This window comes from Cariama cristata, unplaced genomic scaffold (genome assembly GCF_000690535.1).
Source record: "Cariama cristata isolate BGI_N322 unplaced genomic scaffold, ASM69053v1 scaffold4090, whole genome shotgun sequence".
Lineage (NCBI taxonomy): Eukaryota > Metazoa > Chordata > Aves > Cariamiformes > Cariamidae > Cariama > Cariama cristata.
The window spans coordinates 84,827-110,526 of NW_009595193.1; the positions used below are offsets into that span (position 1 = coordinate 84,827).

The 25,700-nt window shown below is 40.5% G+C and overlaps 1 protein-coding gene across 1 annotated transcript in view; it reads right to left on the reverse strand.

Moving 5' to 3' along the window:
• NDST4 (N-deacetylase/N-sulfotransferase (heparan glucosaminyl) 4) overlaps nucleotides 1-25,700 on the reverse strand; it is an 84,791-nt gene that overhangs the window by 42,342 nt on the left and 16,749 nt on the right. The window contains exons 2-3 of the mRNA XM_009701072.1: nucleotides 10,785-10,872; nucleotides 5,611-5,765 (exon numbers count right to left, since the gene is read on the reverse strand). Of these exons, the coding sequence (XP_009699374.1) occupies nucleotides 5,611-5,765; nucleotides 10,785-10,872 (243 nt within the window). The remainder of the gene's footprint in view (nucleotides 1-5,610; nucleotides 5,766-10,784; nucleotides 10,873-25,700) is intronic.

Genomic DNA, 25,700 nt, shown 5'->3' on the forward strand with positions numbered 1-25,700 from the left:
GACCAGACTGGAAGATGCTCCCCAGGAGTACACCTCATATCTCCCAGGTGCCAGTGAACATGTGGTAAGTGGATCAGACTACTACCAGCTCAAAATAACCCTCCCTCCAATGCCTGCATGTGGCCAGCACATCTGGCCAGCGGCAGCCGCTTGACGTGGCACAGCCCAGGGTGTTGCCGTCTCGTGCTCGTGCTGAGGCACCCAAGCCAGATCAATGGGAACTGGAAACTCATAGTCCTGCCAATGCAGCCTGCCTCGTCTGTGGCCCCTCCAAAGTTACCTTGCCCAGAGCCCATGGGTAGGACAGGTACTCCTACGGGTGATCTGAAAGGCTGAAGCAATCTGCCAAGGCTACTTATCTGTCAATTATCAGCTTCGTTCAAGCAAGTGAAGATTTGCTTGAAACTCCTAACCTCTTTTGACCTTCCTATTTGTACAGAATTGAGCTGTGTTTGCCATGAGTCAGCATGTGCTGTGTGTACTTGTTCTGCATTTGCAAAAAACCATCTCTGCTAAAGAAAGGGCAGGTAATGCCGAATGAGCACTGCTCTCCAGAAGGAGCTATATTCTCGACAGGTATATTTGCATTCCCATAGCAGTTTTTCTGCGAGCAGATGTTGGAAATTTGAATAAAAAAAAGATCGTTTGGAAGATTGACTATTTATATTAGCAGGATCTTGTCCGACAGAAAACCCTAAGTTTCTGATTGCACCAAATATTATATGTCCTTGTTAAAATGCACTAAGAAATAAAATGAAACCAAACCTAAAACTGTTATAACACAACTGGCGTTCTGGTTCTTAAAGATCACTGGTGATTTGTTTTGCAGAAACATCTAGTTTTGGCCATTGTCAAGAAAGAATAAAAAGGCAACCTTTTATTTTAATTTATTAAATCTTGCATCTACTGTAGATCTCTTCACAGAGTCAGTTGAACTGCGGGATTCCCTTTGGTGTAAAGACTTTTATTAGATGAAAAAGTTAACAATACAACCTCAGATAAGTTTGCTGAACCTTTTGATTTTGTCCAACAGTAGGTGATAGAGCAAATGTAGTACTTTTTTAAGATGTTACCTTCCAAAGTTAAAAGATTTATATAAGCTTTGCATATTTTTAGTACTGGGACACATTTCTAATATTGCTGCACATGGGTGAGATTTCCTCTAAGAGATTATATGTTACAATGTCAGTTTAAAATAATTAGTGAAGTTTCTCTTATTTGGTAAACGATTTTGCTACTTTCTTGCTTGTCAGCATGCTCAACAAAGTCGTGTTGTATTTTATCCTTCATGGACACCTGATTTTTGTTCTCAAGCATGCTCCTGATATGGACCAAAGCACTAATGAAGATGGACTATTTTGGAAGGACGTTAGGTTAGGCAGAATAAATCTCATCCTGTCTGCACAGGACAATGTTATCCTATCTATGCCGACCATTTACAGAACATTTTTAGAAGCAATCTCCAGTGGGCATCTCTCCTTCCCAACATTAACGACAGATATTAATAATGGGAAAAATTAGACTTTTTTCATCACATGTAGATACTTTGCCTTTGATATGTGGTCACTGGCCTTCATATTGTTGGTATTTAATTGGTATATTAAAAGCTCATGGTTTCTTTGTGGTTTGGGCAGCTCTAAAGTTTTAGGCAGAGGAAGTGCTAATGTGCATCTGTAGTTGGTTTGTAAACAGGAGATTGAAGCCAAGGAGTGTTACTAGAGAGGCTCTGGATTGATTTATTTGTTTTGTATATGTGTCTCTCTGAATCAATTTGTTTGTTTTGTATATCTCTCTCTCACCTCTTCATATCAGATCACAGCTACCTTTTTACAGTCGATGATAGTTTTTTCCCTATCTCAATCGTGCTTTTGGCACATGTGCTTACAAATCAGCACAGAAGATAATCACTGAGCAAACAAATTGAGGGACAAAATAAAGAGCTACAGGCTTTGGATTAAATATATTCTACTTGGTTTTGCCAGATAAGGATGTACAAAAGGAAGGACGAAGGATATCTTGTGGTTAAAGGATGGCAGTGAAAACTTGATTCGTTTTATTTTTGGAATATGTACTATCAGAGATTTCGTCTTGCGCAATTTGTTTACCTCTTTATGTATCAATTGCATTGCCTATAAACAAGGAGAATAATACTTAAGATATTATCAGCTTGCAAAATTTAATCCAAGGCTTAATCCATTAGTGTCTTTAAAGGATTTTGGGATCCTCGGATAGAAAAAAGTTAAAAACCCCACAAAACACGATTAAGTCAAACCAAACTGATAATCAAAATAAATGTCATTTGCCATTTCCTTAGCCAGGCTCTGAAGCATGCCATCCACATTTATGTAAATAAGATGACATCAGGATAGCAAAGTTCTGGGTGGTCTGCAACTAGCTTTACCACGGTTAAAATCTCTGGCTCTTGTTCCTCTGAGGCTGAGGATATCGTAAGCGCTTGAGAAGAGATTTGGGAGTGACGGATGGGGGCAACTGTGGGGCCCATCGCTCAGGCACACGTGGGCAAGGATTTTGCCAGGCAAACCTTCCTGTGCTGCCTCCCGGACCCAGAGCAGTGGGGCTGCAACATTTATGAAATGATGAATATCTCAGTGACACATAAAAAATAATAATTTCAAGGGCTCTTGTTAAAGGCAGTCTCCTGGTTCATAAGCAATTCACATGTAAGGGAATGCTTTAAAGACTGTTGATTTTACTAAGCCCCAGATACACAGAGGTATACATATCTGCACTGAAATCAAGGCAATTAGATACCTAATTAGCAATTAGTTGCATGTATACAAAACTGTGCAAATAGCTGAGTTCTACATGTATTTTGTGATACAGCTGTTTGAGGCAGGTTGCAATTGTAACCCTCCATTTTACAGAGCATCATTATGAGGTAGGGATGTATTCGTGTAGAACAGAACAAGGTCTTTTATCTAGCTGCCAGCTGTAACACCTGTATTTCTGGCTTGTGTTCTGCAGACTGTACGTGTACTTGAGCTCCTGCAAACCAAAGATTATGGCATACAGTGTAAACATAAGAGCCAATAAAAATTATGCATAGGTATGTTTATAGCTCCATGTGATAATATCCATGAAATACTGTTTCAGGTGCTCTGGCTTCTGTTTAAGCTTGACTTTAATCCATAATACTCAAGAGAAGGATATTCCTTTCATGAAACCTTTTCCCGCAGTGAAAGTCAACCCCAAGCCTGACACAATCTTGCACGGAGAAAGTGCTGACTGTGACAGGATTTGGGTGCAGGTTTCCTGGCAGTGTGGTCTGGTTTAGCTTTCTTCTAAAATGATAAAGCCAGGAGGAGTCAACAGGTCCTAATGAACAGAACTTTTGTTGTGGTATTTTGGATCTTAAGGTAACCTTGACTGTTCTCAGGTATAATGATGAGCTCTCCTGTCCTGAAGACCCTGTTTCCTTCTTACCCATGTTTTAAAAAAATGAATGAAGAAATACCATTAGGTGAAGAATGAATGTGATCATACTTCCAAATAATTACTGCGACTTTCCTTGCTCAAACTGACACAAAGTGTCGTCTCTACCTGCAGCTGAAACAGGAGGTGGGGAGATATGGTCAATAAATGGGAAATGCAAGAGAAAATGGTATCAGCATCAAGCTGTGCTCCCCTGAGTATAGTACTAAATAAAGATATTAGAGCACAAATAAAACATGTATAACATCAAGCAGACATTTTTATGTACTGCTCTAGATCTCTAATTTAAATTTGGATCCACACTGTGAAATCAAAGAATAATGAAAAGGGGTTTGCTTTAACTTTGGAGGGCTTGCAGAAGTGCAGCTGTAGAACAGGGAGCTCCTTTCTGAAATCAGAGATGATGCTGAGGATGAGAAAACAGGGGAGGATACAAAGCTGCTCTGAAGTCACGGCTGGGACCTCTCTGATAGCTATCAGGAAGGTTGTCATACCAGGAAGATAAATTTCTCCCACAGAGAGGATTTCACAGGAAGCCTTTTGATAAGAAATGTTCTCCTAAGTAAATTGTACAGCTCATATAGATTCAAGGTTAAGAGGTTGGTACAACCACTGTCCAAATGTTAGCAGGAAATAAAACTGTAATAACCATAGCCTCTCACTGACATCAGCTCCTTATTTATAGGCACCCTAAGGCGTCTCTACCCTTCAGTGATGGTAGGGACATGGGCTTTATATTTCTGTAGTTGAAGTTGCAAACAGATACTATTACAAGCCCTGTTTTCAGGCCGTGCTATGGATTTTACTCCTAAAGGTGGTTTGACCTAGAGGACTTCATGCTGCTTTAAAATACTAGGAGAATTTCCCCATAGGTCTAAAGACGAATGGACCATGTATTTTTGAGATACAGATTATTTTAAAAAATTACCTTTGCATTTAAAATCTCAACTATATTTGGGTCTCTGGGTCAGGCTACACAAAAGGCACGAAGAGGCCACCCCAGGAATGAAGACTGACAGTAAAACAGAACTGTAGAAAGGAAAAGAAGTCATCCGAAATGCCTCTGCACTAACACCCTGCCAAGCGGGAGATGGGAAGGGGGGAAGTCTGGCAAGAAGAGTAAACAGTTAAGCCATTTTTAATGAATTTTCTTTAAAGGTTGTTAGGGAAATATTTTTGTAAACAAGGGAATAAATTGCTTCCAACTGCTTGTTCAGGCATTTGCCTCTGCCGGTTTCCTGATGCGCCTTGGCCGACGTGAGGGACGAGAGGAAGGGGCAGCTGGTGGTTGGCCTTTCTGAGCTGCGAAGGGCTGAGATCTGTGTTCCCTGAGCAGCCGAGAAAGCCCCGCCGTGTCACTCTGCTCTTTTGAGTGGCTCTGGTTGCTTGGCATTTCTATGCCTTGTCAAAGACCACACAGTGTCTTTTCCAAAGCGAGCATTTATAGATTTCAGGTTTTCTTTGTCATGCTCAATAAGCTAGTAGAATTACCTTGAAAGGACTCTAAATGGTTTCTACCTGACCTCAGAGTACAAGTACTCTGGGCAATGCAAGGAGGATAGCTCTTGTAAGTTAACAACACGAATGAGCAAAAAAGAAACATCATTATCTATAAATACTAGCAACAGGTTAGCTATGTAAAAAGCATATTTTGCAAGCAGGTCATCTAAAAAAAGCACAGTGAAATCCAGCAGCTTCACTCACTTGCTTCATTAGCTTCAAGATTTCTTACAAACCATACACAACATTTAGGGTTCACTGCAACTTCTTCCGTTCCCTATTGAGGATATTTGCACCAGACCTCAGGAAGCTGGTAATCTGTGTATAAAGCCCTTCCTAGAGTTCAAAAGGCCAGCTGATATCTGCTGAGATTTCACTGCCTCTGATCCCTGTGGTCTTGCAAGGTTGCTTGAGTGAAGGGCTGCTACCTCTCCAGAAAGCCCATGTGAGTGAAAGACTAAACCAAAAGTCAGCCCAAGTTTGAGTGTCAGAAAGGCTTTTTTGTGGGCTGAGTTTCCAATCTTGCTGCCTTATTTGCATATCTATGTAAAAATATATATATATATGTATAATATAGACAAACATAAAAACAGCTTGGAAAGCATAGCTGTAACGTGCAAAGGTATCCTAGTGAACCCTTTGGTAACTTGTACTCACTATTGCAAACTCTTTGTTGAGGATCATCTGCTCCACCAGTGACGACTCATTGTGGAAGAGGTGAGGCTGCATGTGACTCCACATATGGGGAAACCACCAAAACTCATCCACAGATCTCAACAGCAGGTCATCGCCTTCATCTTCCTCTTCAGTCCCTGCAAAAGAAAGAAAGAAAGGAAAAAAAAAAAGGTAATAGAAAAGCAACAGTAGAAAATGCCCATAATTGGTTTTTAAATGCAGAAGAGGTTGCCGTAAAACCTAATGTCCTTGGCCTGGATGTCTCACTGTGCTGCAGACAGGGTCTACCATATCACACAAGGAGTGAGCTGAATTACTATGGATGGTAGCTATCCCTTTCTATTCCTGGCATGGTGTTAACTGACAGTAATTCTAACAAGAATTAGTTTTCAAGGGCTGACTGTTGTGCTATGTAATGCACTAGGAGCACTCAGGAGCTAAGCCTTCCATGAAGGTGGAGATGGGATGGACTTGTACCCACCTGCTTTGGTCCTGCCAGACGCTGCACAGTTGCAGCTGGCCAAGGTGACATCACAGAGAGCTGTGTGCCAGGGTCTTGCCAACCCCCCCTCCACTCTTAGCTACCTCATTATTAGCCTCAGTAAATTGAAATCTGATAATTTCTGGTAAAGTGTGAAACAAGTTTGCAGTAGTTTCAAAATATAATTAAGCGGAAAACATGAAGCTGCAATGGCAAAGGGGTTCCAAACGTTGTTTCCTATGGTTCAGTATTCAATTTTTGCCAGGTGTAATCTTGAAATAAAAACAATAAAAACTTCTGCATTAGTGAAGAGTATCTACTTTAGGCAGAAGCAAGCACGTGTGGTTATAACAAAGAAAACCTTCCGTTTGAGAAATGATAAAATGCTGCTTCCAACTTCTGCAGACATATGCCTGCAGTGCTTTTTCAATTTGGAAAGGCGAAACTTCACCCTCAAATTACTCAATGAAATTCAGTTTATTAGCAACCTTCCTTCTTTTTCCTTTACCATTTAAATGCTTTTATTTAGCTTCAGTCAAAGAAATAATTGTTTGCATCAGTAGACTGATTTTGACATAGATATCTTGTCTTCTCATGAGCTTTTCAATGTTTGGAAGAAGATGCTCCACGGGTGCCACTGTTTACTTTTGTGGCACGAGGCAGGAACGTACAGAGGTGGCGGTTCAGTGCATGCACTTCAGCTCTTTATTTTTATTTTTCTCTTCTGCAGTGTTTTTTGAAGAATGCTACTACACAAGGAGAGCATCACTTTGAAACTTTCTCCTAGTGTCCCTGAATCACTTTACTCCCCTCTTTGCAGCACTCTGCAAGGTCTAAGAAAGTTGCTCCCACTGATAGGAGTGCTGTTGGAAAAAGAAAACAACCCTGTTTTCTAGGTAATTTCGTATGGAAAAGAAAGGACCGATGGCTGCTCCTTTATGCAAAACTTCCGTGTACTGCATCTGTTGCATGACCACTCTCTTGTTTTCTGGGGCCTGTGGTTCACTTGCAGTCACCCAGGCACGTGCAAGGGAAATGTGATTGGGGAAGAAACTTAATGTAGGATTTCAAAATAGGACAGAAGAGAAAGGGATAGGAGTTTGTGAAGCCATTGAAGAACTGTTTTGTAACCCAAAGGTAGAAAACTGGAGGCAGGGATGAAGAGGAAAAAAGTGGATATTTGAAATATATAAAGGACTGAAATCATTTGACATAAGATTTAGGTCAAAATGTAATTTAGTGCCTTATTACCATCTGAAGTTGAGTATGGGTCTTGAAATAATTTCATTATTAAAAACTATATTTTAAAATCCTATTTTTCCTACTAATTTCTTAGTAAATTTAGATACAACTAATCAAACTTTGCACTTTTTTTTACCATAACAAAACCCAAGCAAGATAAAGAATAACACTTCCCAGTTTAAACAAAAATAACCCCACCCTGGAATGGCAGAGCTGAAACAGAAAGGTTGGAAGTTTAACATTTGGTGGTGGTGTTGCTTTTGGGGATAATTTTCTTTACAAGCCTTTAAAAAGAGTATTGTTTGATTTTTATAAATGCTTCAGTAGCATTATTTAAAAAAAAAATTTCATGCAAAACTTTAATGGAGCATTTGGTGAGTGCTTATATTGTTTTAAATTTTTTGCCTTATTATTTGCCAATTATTATTGCCTTATTTGGTATATTACACTTATTTAGAGTATTGGAGGCAAAACAAGGGATTTTGAGGTTTTAATTTCTTGTACAATCAAAATTCTTTATATAAGTTTCTATCTTCATTTTAATGTGAAATCTGAAAAATGCAGTAGACCTACAATCAAGGAGGTGAACATATATCTGCTTTGAGATGCAGTATGCACTTTACACAGGTAGGTAATAATTCAAAGTTGGGTTGCGCATAACAAATAGTCCCACATTTTAAAACTACAGCCATAAAGAGGTCTCTTTTGAGCTCAAAACTGAAACTAAGTTTGAAGTTACTATCAATAATCTTATAAATCTTAAATGCAAATCCCGACAACATCTTAATTTCTATTGCCACAGCATGAACAAGTAGAAAGTGTTTGCTAAAACTGCATAACTATTAGGGTGTACTTATTTTTTTGCTAACAGCGTTATGTCTACAGTGCATAGTTTAGCAGTGCCACAGAAGGGAATGCTGGTGGTGGCGGTGGGATGATAAGCAGTGCGGCTGATGTGTCAGCTATTGTACTTGTGTGCAGGCATACCAACTAGAACTGGTATTTGTAGTACAGATGTCAGCAACATCTTTTGATGAAAATGTATAACTGTTTAATCTGCCAACACATTCCCACGCTCATCTCCCTCCTGTAGTGTTAAAATGATCCAAGTTTTGGAAAGGAGAGCAAAATCACACATTAAGGAAGTCAATAAGGTACAGCAGTTGCAGTGCGCTAATAAAACATGTTGAATATCTGATACTAAAAGCCTCTCTGTGTAAACAAGCTACATTTACAGTAATTAAAGAATACCTTTCCATGTTTTATTTAGAATGAGTCAATAAAGTGTATATTGCACGGAGAATACTTTGAAAACCTTTCCACTAAGCTATGACAAAACGTCACCACCAACCTGTAAATGAAGTGTTCACTTAAGAACTTGGATGCACCGCTAAGTATAGGCCGCAGCAGGTCCCTTAATGAAGGCAATGACATTCTTCAACTCACTAAGTAGTTCTGTACTATTTTTGTAAGCCATGAGAGCCTTAGGAGGACAGACGCACAACCACATTCTCCTATTTTCTCTCTGTACGGTAGCAGCAAATCTGAAGTTGGTCAGCACTATATCAGCTGTGCAACAAAACCTGTGACAACAACCTGGAGGCCGTTGGGATGAATGAAGCAAAAATGTATTGGCAGGTCAGGGGGTTGATTTTGTAGAAAGGTTGCGTGTTTTGTGCCAGCCACTGTTCAGTACATCATAGTATTTGTAATAAATTATCTCTTTCTCCACCTTCTCCCTGCCTTGAATTACCTTTCTCTGCAGTGGACACTGCAATGACTGATACCAGCTTTACTCTGTAGATGGCCACAACTGAGCAGCATCCTACTTTAGAGCGGCTCAGAGCCTTGGGCGATTTTCGTTTATTTTGCTGTATTACGCGTGTGTCCAATTAATCTCCAGAAGGAATAACTACACAGGCAGGTCAAGATGAAGTGAGGAGAATACTGAAGTTCTGTCTCCAAAGTTGCTCTCTAATCAGAGGTCTGCCACTGGCTTGTTATATGACTCCAGGCAAGTAATTCCATCTCTCTCTACCTCTCATTTTTCTCAGGCTCTCCAGCCTATATATTTAGTCTGTAAGGTTTCCTGGGTAGCAGTTGCTTAGCATTATGTGCTTGCACAAGGGGAAAACAGCCTGGACTTTGAAAGTGACAGTGATACAAATACATAATTTTAGTTTCCTTCTCTCTACTCATCCCTCAAATGCTTCCTCACCTCCCCTTCTCCCAGGGACCTCTGTACTCTCCTAACGGGGGGTGAAACAGAGATGTAAGCTCATCTGTTTGGTGTTCAAATATCAGCAATGAAAAGGGCAATACTGCTATGCCTATGCTGACAGGGTTGACTTGCTTTACTCCACAGCTACCTGATGGCCCGTGACAGCTGGGACTGCATCGTTCCTTCTAAACTCATTCTTCCATCCTCTTGCTTCTGTAATGCCTCCTTCTCTGCTCCAGACAAGCTTCTTGGCTTCCCTAGCATCACTCAGTGAGTGTCACTAAATGCGGCTGGATGGGTTGACAGCTGAGGATTTTGGGGCTGGTCTTCAAAGGGCATGGGTTTTGGAAAGGAGAAGGACAGGAGGTTGTCTCCTTTGAAGTGAGTCGCTGAATATGTCCTTTTTTTGCCCTAGCAGTACTAGGGAGCAGCATGGCTCGGTGGCAACAGAGGGAAGCCTGAGTGGAGGTACAGCAAAGTGTTAAGGAGAAGGCAAAAGAGGAGGAAGAAAAATAAAATTAAAAAAAAAAGGGACACTCACACACACAACATTGTGCTGTGGAGAAATGGAGCAAAAGAGAGAAAGGAGTTGTGAAGAGGAGGAGGAGATGTAAAATCACCTAATCTTCCACAGAAACACAGTGCAAGTGTGCAACTCGTTACTGCTTAGAGCGTAAAAGGAGCAGCATTTCAATACAAATTTATTTTCATCTTGTTTTCCTTTTATCATCCCTCCTGATTTGCAGACCACCGAGAGAAATTACCTCTACAGTGAGAACAAAATCTTGTGCATCCTGTTCAAACACTTCTGCCTCTACAGAGGTTGAGACATGATTTTTCCTATCTTTTATATTTCATCATACCTATCATGCTGGAAAAGCCTTTGTATGTCTTCTGTGCTGTCCTGACTTTTACGGAATTATAGGTAGCTTAGCAGCTACTTTGCCTCATTTACAACCCTAAGATTTACTACCACACATCTTTCAGAAGAGCACCAAGGGCATCTTACATGTTCCTGAGAAGCTCATCCATAGCGTACCTTCACCCCTTTGGACACTGAATTAGACACTGGATACTAAAATGGTGGAGCATGTATTTCCCACTGCTCCACTGAGTCAACGTGTTATTTAAAAAGGGCATGTTTAAAGCTGGGTTTTAAATCCTGTCACCTATTTAACTGCAGCTACCTGAGAGCATGAAGTTCCTTCTTACCTGTGTGGTAAAATTTTCCTGAAAATCCAAGGTTGAAGGTAAAATTTGCAACCTGAGTGCGCAGTAAATTTTGAGTCTCTAGTAAAGCCTGAAATAAATAAGAAATTAACATGCATTTAGAAAAATGAATATTAATTTTTGGAATGCCTCATTTTTAAAGTTGTGTCCAACTGAGGAGATACAAAAAAGGACATGCTGTTAAGTGCTTCACACTATTTCGGGCTCATTCTTTTTTTTATAAGACTATTACAGTGAGTTTAATTTGTTCCGTCAGAGTTTGATGGTCTAGCAATGCTAGTAATAGTACCTAAGGACCAAAGTAGGTGATGGTTCTGTAACTTGGACCAAGATACTATACATTGTTTGCAGTGATCTATGGCAGGACTTGAATCCAGCCGTTCAGAGGCAGCAATACACTAAATCACTAAGTCACCCATGCTTCGGGTTATTAATGAATCTTGATAAAATATGCTTAAAAACCAAAGTAAAATTAGGAATACTACTTGCCATCCAAATGTGGAGGCGTTGGGATTTACTTACCTGCGGAAACATTTTTGATTGTGTCTGAATACCAAATTCAGGCTTAAGTGTGAAAGAGCAAAACTCCAATTTTGACCTGTGGTAGAAGTAGTGACCATGTCAGAAATCAAACCACTGTTTATTCTTATTCTCTCCTCCAAGAGAAAGATAAGACCAATCTAAACGAAATGGAGGAAAAGGGAATTGCTTGTAGGAGAAACAGGTGTAGTCTTGATCACCTATTGTTTTTTCTTGGTATTTCCAACCACTAGAGAAAGAGAAAAGATGGTTCAGCCTGCGTGCGCTATCTACATTTACTGTTAGTTGTCAGCTCTGCACTACTAAAGATAGTCCATGCTGCACAGATATCTGTCCGCTTTCAATCACATAGCCCACGTAATTTGGACGTGCTACATATGTGAGATGGATAATGCATTTATCTCCCTATTGGTCTTGCCAATGTTGAATGGGTTATCTCTATTTTCATCAGTTTTCCATGTCGCCATTATGTGGCTCTTGAGAACTTTTCCCCATACCTATTAATAACATTTCTATTGATCAAATGTTCATGCTCCTGCACAGGTCAAAGACAAAATGAACGCAGTGGTTTACACACAGTCCGAGTCCAGCTAATGTTTCCTTTCATTTGAAAAATTGACATTTTGTATGGTTGTTAGTTATTTCACTTAACATTACATGAAAAGTTTTACTTTTTTGCTCAACCCACTAGTCCAATTTAAAAACAACAACAAACTCTACTTGTGACCATAAACCCAAAGCATTGCCAGTCCAGCATAAATGATGAAAGCAGGGTTTACGCAGCTGAGATGCAGACTGATGGCCTGGGCAATCCTAGTCCAGAGCGGAGGCAAGCTAAGCAGGTCAGTTTTTGTGGTCTCATGATTTATCGTATTTCCTTTGCGCTGCAATAGGTTGGGAGGTGCTGTCAGCTACCACTGGCATTTGCTGTAGGACATTAACTTCTTAAAGTTACTGACTCCCTCCTAATTATGCAGATATTTGGGCACCGTGCATGTGGGAGCACAAGTCTCTTCTGGAGCATCATTTGCTAACAGCTGCCTTCTAAAGAGGCATCGTTTTGCCAGGCAGCTCACGAGTGTAATACAAAAGACTGTCAGACAGTGTGCATATGCCTTGATTTTTTTAAATAGAAACATTTATTGGGTGTTAAGGAAGATGTAAAACAAAGATAGTGGTTATCAGCTACAACAGTCCCCAAGCAAATTCCTTTCCTTGCTAAAGGAAATAAAGTAATCTAATGACAGTAAATCTTGTGCTTTAGCATTAAATATTAAGATAGAAGTATGGTTTCCAACCTACCTTGCCAGACATTTAATATGTTGATTATTTCAATCCTGTGACAATTTCACATGTGGGACTATATAGTTACATAATATATAACAACTAAATAATCACTAAAATGTAAAACCTTAGAGATCAACACCGCTGTTAGCTAAGACATTGAGGAAAATCCTCAGTTGGTAAAAACTGGCACTAAATTGAAACCATTAAAGTCACAAGCATAGAATCGGAGTCATTATATTTTAGAACATACTTTTCCAAACTATCTAGAGCACTTTGTATATGTTGGGAAAGAGTGATGGTCTGAGCAAAATCAATGCAATTTTCTTTTGAGGAAAGAACATCTTGAGAAATTATGATCACTTAACATATAGTACAAGAAGGTACATGAAACAAACATCATTATATCACTTTGGTTTTTCTCTCTGATTTCCCTCACGCTCATGCCTCAATAAGATGACAAAACTGTGGGATAGGCAGAAGCCTCCCAGCCCAGTGAGGTCTCATTAAAAACACAGAGTGAGGATTAAGATGTAAATCCTGTAACCTGCAGTGTGTCAAGCATTTTTCTCTGTCTAAAGGGCAAATCTGTCACTCAAACTGGATTTGGCTTGGTCCTAAAGACTTTTTAATTGCAATTTCCATATATATGCATATTAATTTATATAATATGCAGCTAAACTTCATTTTCGTGACCTCACCTGATTTTAATACTACAACAATATTGTCAGCTAAGTCATTCCAAACTTATTTTGTCACAACTTGCCTGTTTGTAGAGGGGGGTTAACATCTTCCACATTCTTAATATAAAAACCCCAGTCTCTGTTTAGGTGGTTAGGGTCTGCCTTCCCTCTTTTTAAGAAACATACATTCGAATGAGATTGCTAATGACTCATATTGCCTTCCCTGGTAAATTTGCACAGTCAATAATGAGAACTCTTGTCTCCTGTAGGTACAGACCTTAAGAGCACACAGCGTAGAAAAGTGCCGCGGCAGGAGAAGAGCAGACAACTTTCTTCCATCGCCCTTCTCGCACTCTCCCGGGTGGGTGAACCCCTGCCTCTTCGCCTGTTTGTGAAGGTAGCTGCAAACACCGCTGCTCGGGCAGTCCTCTGGCTCCTGGATGGTGCAGGGAGGAGGAGCTGCACATCCCTAGCATCCAGTGCCAGAAACCTTTCTGGGATTTGTGCAGCCTTCACGCGAGGTGGAAGGAATTTATCTTATTCTGAAAGGTTTTGTAGGATAGAGAAGGGCTATTGAACTTTAACAGCTGGGAATCCTACCCAAGGCCAGGTGCAAACAGAGGTATTCGCAGTCTGCCTGGCCCCGCCGTGCTGTCCCCAGCTCCCCTGGGGGCTCTCACCTGGCCCCGCTGCCTCCTGACCTCGGGACTTTGCTGCCTTCACTGAGGGACAAATGGTAGGTGCTGGCCACAGCTTCAGCAGAGGGGAAATTCATATAGAGGAATGTGGATTTGGAAGGAAAAAAAAAAGAAAAGGGCACAAATCTTATTTTGTAGAGGAGATTTTTCTCCTGGGTATTTCATCTGACCACAGTATTTAAGTTCTATGTGCCAGTGTGTGTCTTTTCCTCAGAGTCAGTGGGATTACTTTTTTTTTCTCAGAGTACTGGGGCTTAAAAGAGCTGTAAGTGGAGGCAAGCTACTTGCATGTGAAAATACAATTAGCATTCCCCATTGAACTCGTACGGCTGTGTTAAAGCAAGAGCTGGAACTCACTGTTCTTTTACTTTTGGATAGTTAAATAGATCATGCTAAATAATTATCGTTTTCCAGGGAAAGAACCATGGAGCACAGCTGCACACGGACAAACAGGCATGTCAGTGCCAGGCTAAGCAAACTGTGATTTTTTTTATTTTTTTTTTTTAATTTTTTTTAAGGTAATCTAAGCTTTTTTTCCAAATGCAAAACCTTAATTGCCTGGAATCTCTCAAAACTCATGGGTTTACTTTTATTAATTGATTGCTTGCTTTGTCAGTGAGGATTCTTTCTGACATCCACAAGATACGGTTTCTTCTTTATATTGTGTTTACATTCAGCAGTCTTTTACATTAATCCATATAATTACCTTTCACAGATTTGAAGTTGCTGTGTCTTTATTCTTCATAATTGGTGCATCTATTAAGAAGAAGTGATATTTTCCTGCTATGTCCTTGTTAATTATAACTCTATCCTTCATTTACATAATAAACTTTTTGGGGCTATTTCTTCAGTAACATTTCATGCCTAATAGGAAGCAATTTGCTTTCCTTTATTAAGTACATTAAAACTTCATGCCCCAGACATCATTGACTGTAAACATTTGATTCTGCTCAAATTTAATGCACCAAGGCATTTGGCTCTGCCATATTAGGTTTATTTATGGGCTATGTTCTGGGTTGTTAGCTGCTAATGAGACTTCAGCTCTTATTGCTCTAAGGCCTGAACACTAACCTCATTTTAATGAGTTCATTATTTGCTGCCTTCTGAATGGAAGACAACAAATTTTCCTTTTAATTAAAGGTCAAAACACCTCTGGCTAAGGAAAGTGTAGAGGTTATCAAATCCTTAGAGAAGGTAAAAGAATGACTTTCTCTGATTTTGATGCCGAGCATGGGCAGGCCAGGGTGAGGTAGAAGGTGTTTCTCTGGGGATCAAAACTCCAAATCTAAGCTAAGTGATAACAACACTAAAACGTGGTGCTAGTCTTCCCAAGACATTGTAAAAAAAACCCAAACCAACCTGAAAGTCAGCCAAAGTAATTAAAGAGGCTTTACTCCTAACCCAAAGGTCTGTGTGGATCAATACTACTGCTAAAGCATGAGCCCTTCTTTGCATGTGCAATGATTTATAGGGTGCAGAGGACAGATGCCAGATTAATTGAGCCAACAGAAACTAATCTCATCTTTCTTATCGGGGGAAAGTGAGGCAAATATGATCAATATTGGGGATTGTTTGTAGTGAGACAGATGTATATGCAACCGTGTGTTTGTGTGTGTGCAAATGCATGTAAAGGGGACTGGTGATCCCTTGCTTTGAAAATACAGAGTGGGAAGTTTAGTAAAACCAAAAAAGGATTAATTACAGGAATTAATGCACAGGCCCTTGTCCTTTTCCCAGCATTTTATACCTGGTCACCATCTCAAAGGCAGGCTAAGAAACATTGGTTCATGTGCCTTTCATTCGAGAAGCTGCTCACATCGCAGTTCATAGTGTTAGAGACAGGAAGGGTATTTGGGAAAGAAGGGCCCAGTGTCTGTGAGAGCAGCTGGTGGAAACTTAAAATCTGGTTTTGGAGGAAAATCCTAACAGATTGTGAAGCATAGACATTGTTTAGCATGCAAACTGAAATTGTCAAAATGTCCTTATAACAGCTCTAAACATTATTTCTGCAAAACTGAATCAAATTCCTGACTCTTGCAGGTGTTTCAGGGACCTTCCCAGAAGTTTTTGAACATGTCCAAGAGCATCATGAGAAGTCCAGGGAGGGACCCAAGGTTTGCAGGATTCAACGTCACCCCAACGTGGAGCAGGAAGCCCCATGTTTCATTTGCGCTCCTGGTCATACATGTGGCCTTTCAGAGGCAATATTCCGAATGTGAATTTTTGGGAACCAGCAAAAACTCAAGATCTTGGAGGTTCCTGTCTCTGTGGCAGGGATCTATGTGGTCATGGTGCCCAGGGTCCCAGCCTATGGGGTACTCCACTAGGTAGAGCTGCCCAAGGAAACCTGGTCCCAAGTTACGACATAGCCTGTCCATGAGGACTGCACAATGTGGAGGGCAGATGAGAAAGGATATAGCTCTTCACGCAGTTTGGAAGGAGATCAAGGGAAGGAGGGGAAGTCAGATATTTCTGCTTTTCAGTTTATCTATAATTTGCTGTCATCATGAATTATTTTATTTCCACACTCATTCTAGGATGGGCTTCTGACGTGGGAGGATGTACCAGTGTCTGGCATCCCAGGGCTACACGGCCAAGGTTACGTTGCCCCATCACCATCTGAGGGATATGACTGAGAATCTTGTCAAAAATGGGCTAACTTGCCATTGCTCAAAGTCATCATTCCTTTGGGAATGGATCCTAGTGCTGGGTAATGATTCTACCGCGGCAGTTTTTTTTTCTTTCACGTGTGTGTGCATAAAATACATATATGCTCACTATATAAAGATTACTATTTATTTATATGTACTGTAGATATATGTGCAAATATATAAATGTGCATATTCTTTACAGTAAATCTTTCTATACATGATGTTTATATTCACTGCTTAGTAAACAGGATTTTTGCCTGGGACACATTGCCCAAAGAGAGGCTGGGGAATCTCTGTCCTTTCAGGTATGATCTGATCTAAATAGAAATTACCTCTGCTTTGAGCAGGGCCTTAAACTAGATCACCTCCAGAAATCCCTTCCAACCAAAATAATTTTAAAATTTGATTAAAATTTTCCCTGTGTTTTTCAGTTCAAGACAGTTTTCTCAGGCTTCTATGGTACGTACTTGCTATTGTTACCAAGAAGCTTTTAATGCATTTATTCATTTTTGTTGCTAACATCTGTCCTTAATGCTTTTTGGAATCATACAGCCCTGAGGTTCATTCTCAAGCTGTGCTGTGCAGCAATTTGCTGGTGGTCTGTGGAAGGTTGGACGACTACAAAGTAGTAGTTTTGCTCTTGATTTCCAGCTGAAAATTTGCAGAGGGGGGAAAAAAAAAAAGCAAAGAATACTTTCAGCAATGTTTCTTTCCACTGCAAGCAGCTGCTGTCAGGATGTGATTTTTGATTGCCTCTTCCTGCTCTTGCTCCCTCCCTGAAATCTGTGCTAGGAAAAATATCTGACAGTGCCTGTTGTGGTCTTGGCAATCTTCAAAGCCAATGCAATCTTTATAGGACTACCATGAAACGGTAATAATCACAGTAAGCATCGTAAAGATGCTGTGAAATAGCTAGTCACTGTTTTTCTGATAGGAAAACTAAATTTAAAAAAAAAAAAATAATAGTCTAGCCTGACATCACTGGCAAGGTCACTGCAAGACCAGGACTCCAGGTTCCTTAGCTTCAGCTTTTGGTTTGGAGCACAAATTTCTGCCATAAGGGGACAAACAAACCAGCTGTATCTGCACTTCTTAAAACACAGCTCGGTGAGCAATTTATAAACCCAGTGAAGCTGAGTCATTGATTTCTGTGGTGAGGATTTCAGCCCGCTTCACATGCTTGTAACGGAATTTAATAGAAGATCTTTAATACTATAGTGTAGGAATTATAAAGGATTAACATTACTGACTGACTGGCTAGATTTTGAAAGGAATTTAGGAGTTAAAGTTAGTCAAATCCTTAATGGGATTTCAAAATCACTCGTAGTGTTTACCCTACGCCCAAACTGATTTGAATAGCCGTTAACCAGGCCCTGGATCAACGGGGAACTGTCAGCCCCCCCAGATTTACATTCCCTCTTAAGACACTTTTCACCCACTGGTGTAATTCCCAGTGCTGGCTGCAGACCCCTCGAATTTGCCCTGCCTTCCTGAGATGTGGGACTTCCCTTCGTTTTGTATTTATTTCCGTGAAGTGCTATGCTAATCTGTAGTGCAAATTAATAATTAATAGGAAGGTCTCTGGTGCTGAACACAGCCAGCTCTGTCTGCAAATCTATTTTTGATTATAGAGCTATTATTTGAGTCTGTTCAGCGTCTCCCTTGAGCAGCTGTCTTAGCGTGAGGTCTGAGAGGATATGTGGGTTTCTTTGACGCAAGAAAAAAGTCATGTTTTGCACTCATATGTAATATGTTTATTGCAAACAGAAGAATTTATTTTTCCTTTATGAGTGGAATACTCAATTTGTCAGATCTACTTCTGCTATTTCGTAACTCCATCCTAAAGTCAGAAAACTGTCAGGAGTCCAACTGCATTTAATTCAGCATAGAGGAATGCATCTCTTCTAGTAAAAGTTCAGCTAGTTTCAGCTGAATGAGATGAATGGGGTAATATTGCACCAAATTTACTAGCTACTTACTGCTAACTGGCTAGTAACATCACTTGAGAACTCAGAAGGTGCCTTCTGGTTAAGTATTATAAGAGATAAGCTGCTATGACAGTGACACAGATACCCCAGCAGCAAGAGAGCACCTTGGCAAATTGCACCCACGTGGGTGCAGGCAAATAAAAAGCCATGGCAATTCTTCAGTCTCTCTTCTTGGTAAAAGGAATTCATAACTAACCATCTTGTACTTGTTAGAAGTTCTAGCAACAAAAAGCTCAAACGAAGAGCAAGAGGACAGTCTAACAGGCCAAAAGGTATAAATTAAAAATAAAGAGCATTAATAAAAAGCAGGGTTTATTTTAACCAGGACCACAAAGATGAGTCAATGCAGTTGCTTCCAGTTCTCCAGCAGTATCGGGCAGAGGACGATCAAAGGCACTAGGCACAGCAGCGAGCAGCCCTGGGACCTGCTGCTGGTGCCGTAGGAGCGGGGCATGGCTGCAGTGGTTAACTGCTAGCGCTGATTGCTCTTCTGTGTCAGCGTTACCTGCTGGAAAGATTTAGAGCTTATTTGGGAAATCAGTGAGAGTCTTTAATATACATCGCTACTGATTCTGAAGGATTTGTTTAGAAATACTAGGCATACCTGCTGACAGCTCCTGGAAGGGGCAAACCCAAGCCTGTGCCCAAGCTGAGAATGGGTGGTGATCCCCTGGGCTGCTGGCACCAGCCCCGCTCCTGACGCAGGTCCCTCCCTGCAGGCTGCATGCAGCAGGGACAGGACCCGGTGGCACTTTCAGCAGGGCAGTGAAGGGGCTTAGAGCTTATTTCTTATGAATTCTGATTTTTCAAAAGTTTAAGCATTTTCAGCAAAAGAAATCTCTCAGAGAAAGGCTATTCAGGCTTGAGGATCAGGAGAAGGTGACCTGTCAGCTGTAGATGGAGGATTTTTGGTCCAGTTTTAAAAACAAACAACATGATCAGGAATGCTTAGTCTAATTTAAATAACTCTCCCATCTTCTCCCAGATCACCTGCCCACTTAATGGAAACCTGCGGTAAGTATTTTGCTCTCTGAATGAGATTACAAGCCAAGTACGGTGTCCTTGCAAGGGCATGGCCCCTTCTTCCTTGTTTGTAATGTGACCGCAATATCTACATTAGCAACGTTGCAACTAACTGTTTATCCTTTAAGCCAGAATTTAACGGCTGTAGTAATAGTTCAGCTTTCTGGGAAGGAACTGAAGAATCTACATGATGTCCATCAACCTTTCCTCTTCCTGTTGCTGCAGACCATGCTGGAAAATATGCTGAAATGTGGTATTTCCACATTCTCTTTTAATCTGTTCAGCTGCAATGGTTTGGTTGCCTCCAAGCAGAGTCAATGAAGGCAGCCCTCCATCAAGAGATGCTCATCTGAAAAACAGGTCGAGTCTGCATCTTTCTTTGCTGGTTCCTTCTCCCCTTGGACATAAGGGTCTATTTGTCTTGTGCCTGAATCTACCTCTGGACTGGGGTCCCATATTTTCCCACATCAGACTTTGAGTTCTTGACAGATCTCAGCAGCAGGATGCTGCCCCATTGCTAAGATGGGTTCTCCTGCCTGTAGCCTACACCCAAGACAGGTTTGGAATAACAGTTTGGAGAAGGAGCTGGTCCGTGCTTCCCCCAGCATGGAGGCAGCCGGCCCTGCTGCGTGGTGTGCTGTGAGAGCCTTTCCCCTGCCGAGATGAATGTCCCAACCCTTCACGGAGATGAAGGCTGTTTCTCTTTGCAGTCTGGTAATTTTGCTGGTTGTTGCCTGGGGAGCACCAAGTACAGCCTTATGCTGTCTTCTGCTGTTTTCTACTCCTTTCAGAGGCTGTGTGGTCTCTAAAGAGCAAAAAGCCCCAGCTCCCATGCTCCCTACGGCTGCAGTTCTACTCGGTCAGTACAACAGCCATGCAGAGGAAAGCAGAGATGCTTCTTGCATCTTGCCCCGTATCCACATCTGCATGAGGTAGGTGGGCTTTGTCTGAGAGCTTGCATGAGAGAGGCCAGAAAGGCAGAGGCAGAACCATCATCTAGATCTGATCAATCACAAAAAAAAAACTAAAATAAGTATTGAACAGGAAAACCATCTCAAAGCTTTAAAGGGACGATGTCAAGATTTAAAATAATATGTTAATAAAAAAAAATCAGTGATTGTGATCCTGTTGCAGCAAACTGTATTGGTGTCAGTCATTTTGTGCTGCATGTCACTAACAGTAAAACACAGAGACGGGTATTTACAATTCCTCTCAGGTAATGTTTAGGCTGTGCCAAAAAAAGATTGAAGTCTCCTCTTCTTTGGCACAATACAAATACAGAGTAAAAGCCAAGTAACCTCAACAACTGCATTTTCTTTTAGTTATATGTGCTATCTTTCTTTCTCTTGTTTCTTGGTTGTTCAGAATTGCTTCTTTAAGCAAAAAAAAATCCCAACCTGTTATAAGTGGGCACTCAGTTGTTATAAATTATTTAAGGTCTGGACTAATGGAGGCTACCTTATTTATCTTCTTTAATTTATGGATTTGGATGTACTAAGGTTTAATCACAGTGGTTTTCTGTTCCCTTACTGCCCTTGGAAATCATTACTTGGGTAATTTGTCATAAAAATAAAAATTCCTTAAAATTTTCATTGTGGACACTTATCTCAAAATTCTGAACTCCTACCAGCAATCTCAAATTTCTACTTTAAATTTACTGCTTAAATACTGATGTATATGCTTTGTGGTGTAATTAAGTTTGTGTTTTTTTTTTTTTTTTTTGTTTTGTTTTGTTTTTTTCCAGCACACATTCAATCATAAAGGAGAGATTGGAACAGAGGTGATATATTCAAAATTCAGGTCTGTCCTTCAGTTTTCAGAGTGGGTGTATTTGCACAATGATGGATATAACTAGTGGCTTTAAGAGGGTACCTCCCTATGCTTAAATGAAGAGCTTCTAAAGCTTTTGGACTGGGAGAGGGAACAAGGAAACCACAGCAGTTACTAATTTCTCTGTTCCTGTTCCTACTGTCAGCAGTAAAAAATGGGAATGTCCCAAATAGCAGCATTTTTCTGTCTGTGAACAGGTATTTTTAAACTCATATGTTCAGCGCAGACTTTTCCAATTTTGTTGTCTTTCTTATTGTTAATTGCTATTTTTCCTTATAAGTCCTTCTGAACTATGTAATGGGAATCTCAAATCATTCACTCCAACAGTTTCTATATGCCTTTCACATCACTTCTAGCACCTATACAACAGCTATGTCTGTGGTCTGTTATTTTTTTGCCCCTTTGCAAGTCTCTCCATTGCTCACCCTCTCTGTAAAAATCAGAAACTGGGGAGTCTAAGTTAATGGGATACCAAGGAGCACCATAGAATGATAGATTCATTTCGGTTGGAAAAGACCCTTAAGATCATTGAGCCCAACCATTAACCTAACACTGCCAAGTCCACAACTAAGCCATGTCCCTAAGCACCACATCTGCACACCTTTAAATACCTCCAGGGTCGGTGACTCCATCACTTCCCTGGAAAGGACAGCGTGGCTGCTGGACATGCACAGCACTTCTGCTTTCTGCCAGCAGCTACAAAAACCCAAGTCCCTGTGGACTCCATAAACACTGATGGCTGTGCTGAGGTGCTCCCAGAAGCTTTGGAGACAGGTGGGAGCAAGAAGCCAGGCAGCAGTCATCGTCCTTTCCCCGTCTAGACTTGCCCGTCTACTTCACTGTGCTGTAGGCTGCAGAGAGGAAGGTAGATCCTGAACAGGTAGAAAAAGTCACCCTTAACTGCACTTTAAGTGAGGGCATACCTTGCAGCAAAGTGATAAAACTGTTCTGCTAATCTTTTTTGAGCAAGTAAAAAATGCCTAAGATTGGGAAAGGGCTGTATTTTAGATTATTGTGAAATATTTCTTGACTGAGTTACAAGTAACATACCCATATCACTCAGTCTCCTTTGCATTTACTGCCAATGATCTAGGAATGCTTCTGTTTTACAGAAAGCCCAAATTATAGTTCATCAATCTGTTAGTTTTATCTCAACGGATTACAATTAGACATCTAGCTGTAGTCTGTAAAAAGTGTAACTGTGCTAGAACTGGAGTCCCTAAAATTGAGTAGACTCACAGAAATCTGTGCCAATGCAATGTTTTTCTTTGCTCTGAAACAAAAGGGAAACTCCTATCACTCAGCTTTCCCTGGTGGTGCTGTGGAGAATTCCATGTTTTCATCTGTTAGTCCGAAAACTGGAGTTTGCAAAATCTTGACGGGTAAGGATGTGCTTTAAAAATCACAAGGATTACAGGTTGCTTTTCAATATTTTTGAGATGTTTGATACTTCTCTAGCAGAGCTTAACTTTTTTGACCCTTCTTCCTTCTTCGTGATGATGTTGGACTTGATGATCTTTGAGGTCTCTTCCAACCATAATGATTCTATGATTCTATGATTCTATTATCTAGGGAGCTCACTTCAGTGTTTTGATCGTGTTTGTTAACTGGAATTGGAAATTTCTGTAAAATTAAAAGGGAATTGCAAGGTAAATGTTCTTGCTTTACACCACTTTCAACTCTTTTACCAGAGGTCAGACTGCTTCTGCCACCCCCACATCCTTCAAGTTTGGAGTAGAGGGAGAAAAAGCCTGCTTGTCCTGAGTTTTTGACCCTTCTTCCTTCTTCGTGATGCTGTCTTGCATTATCTAGGGAGCTCACTTCAGTGTTTTGATTGTGTTTGTTAACTGGAATTGGAAATTTCTGTAAAATTAAAAGGGAATTGCAAGGTAAATGTTCTTGCTTTACACCACTTTCAACTCTTTTACCAGAGGTCAGACTGCTTCTGCCACTCCCACATCCTTCAAGTTTGGAGTAGAGGGAGAAAAAGCCTGCTTGTCCTGAGGACAGGTTCAAAATCCTTCCATCCCAGAAAATCCTCGTGCTTACCACTGCTGTATTATCCTTCCCAGTTTGAAGATGGCACAGTAAATTGTCCAGAGAAGGATGCTGGAAGATCCAAAGCAAAATGGTAACGCACATGGTAATTTCTTCTCACTTCTCTTGAATAGAAACATCAAAGACCAATATGTTCTCCAACAAAATCAAGCCAGATCACCAAATGAGGCTGACAAATTTGAAATCAACCATTTCAGAGGTTCCAGTAGGTTACTTTTTCATAATACTAAGTAATTTTAGGTAAAATTGAGAACAAATCTCTCTAAGAGTGAGAGGAAATGCTTCAGGTCATAAATGTATGGTTAAGAACTATCATCACACCTTTCCAAAAAGTGGGAAAATTATACTCGGAGCAAAACTGAAGTACTGCCCTTCTTCAGATCACTTTGGATTAGAGACTTGAAAAAAAACAACTCCAAACCTGCACCCTTGAGAAATTCAAGTGGTATGATGTAATTGCCGAAAAGTATGAACAATTCTTTCAGCCCTTGCAGTGACTTCCTAGGAAGGAAACTTCTGGTAACAGGGAGCCCTTCTACCTGGCGCCACAACTTAAGGCAGATCCCAGGGCAGAAGAAAACTCCAGGCTTCTGCTGGTTGTGAGAGATGAAGCTGGATGCGACAGATGAAGCTGGATGCCCAGATTGCTGGATGAGTTTCTACACCCTGTGTAATTTCGGACATCAGACCAAATTAACCCAATGGTCCCCTCTGGCCTTCCCAGCTTTAACCTTGTGCAGGTGCTTGTGGCAAGCTAGCCCATTCCAAGCCCCCTGAGCAGGGAAGAGGACTGGTTGGCTTACTGGGCTCTGGACAAGACCCTGAGTAAGGAGATTAGCTGCTCCCTCGCCCCATCTGGCAGGGAATTTCAGCCACTGGAGAGCAAAAGAGGTTTTGGGTGAATTTCCTACTGTGTGATGGAGCTCATCCTTTTCTAGATACTGCTAAATCATTCTTGACAGGGATGACTTGTCCCTAGGGCTTCTAAACTGCTTCTGACAAATAACCTTTTTTGGTACTGGAATGTATTGAATTCCCCCAAGCATCGTGCATCTGCAAAGTATTTCCTGTTAGAATGGTATGCTTGTGGTCACTTCAAGCTCCTCATCCCTGATTTTCTAAAAGACAGGACAAATGCTGTGCTATGCCGTAAGTACACAAAGTGAATTATTTGGAAGGGAGAGCAAATATTTCTAGCACAAATTTTTTAGTCAGAGAGTGTTTACCACTGTTTTTTACAACATGCTTTCTTGGCTACATGGAAAAGAATGGGAGCACAATTTTGAAATTTCTTATTCTTTTCCCCAACTTACCATTTGTATGAGAACAGATTCTCATAGTATATAGAGCCTTCCACAGGGCATAGTTTTTGGTGAAAGACTCAGCCCACACCCTAGAAGAAGGGTCTGTCTTCCAAGCGTAATAATGTCTGATGACAATAACACAGTGAAAATCAGTATTTCTAATGTTTGTGATCCTGTTGTAAGTCTCACAATAGTTGAAAGTTTTGTTTTTTCTCTGTTCTCATGTATATGAGAACACCAGCTGTCAATCTTTATGGTGAATAAGTTTCTAGCACTTAGGAACAGTGAAGAAATCTAAGCTCACCAGCACATTAAATGCTTGCATAGTATTATCTCAGAAAACAAAAGATGTAAAGAAAGGTTTGTGGGGGATGTTTGTTTTGCTTTTTGTTTAAAAAATATTCCTATTTCAAAGCCATTAGCATGCATTTTGGTGGCAGGCAGAAGTGGCATTACTGAGCCAGTTAACTTTTAAATCTAGATGGTTTTGATCTTAGTCATTATAGGAGTACTTTTCTCTCTAAATATTCCCATTGAAAACTGTGTAGCTACTTGCAGTCTAAAGTACGAATCCATGTAACTTAGGATCATTATACTGAGAAAAATATGTTCAGCAAAGTATAACCTTTTAATTATAGGTGTTACACTAAATTTCCACTCATTTCTGAAGTGAGAGGTTCTATTACTCTCCTAGCTGTGGGAAAGCGCCATAATTTTATGGGAATAGCTATTTAAAAATCATAAATACTAGGTTGTTCTGATAGGTTTTACTTGGCTAATGCTCTGATACCCAAATGGGATTGTTTGACAAGGTGTACACCCTGAAAAGTATTTGCAAC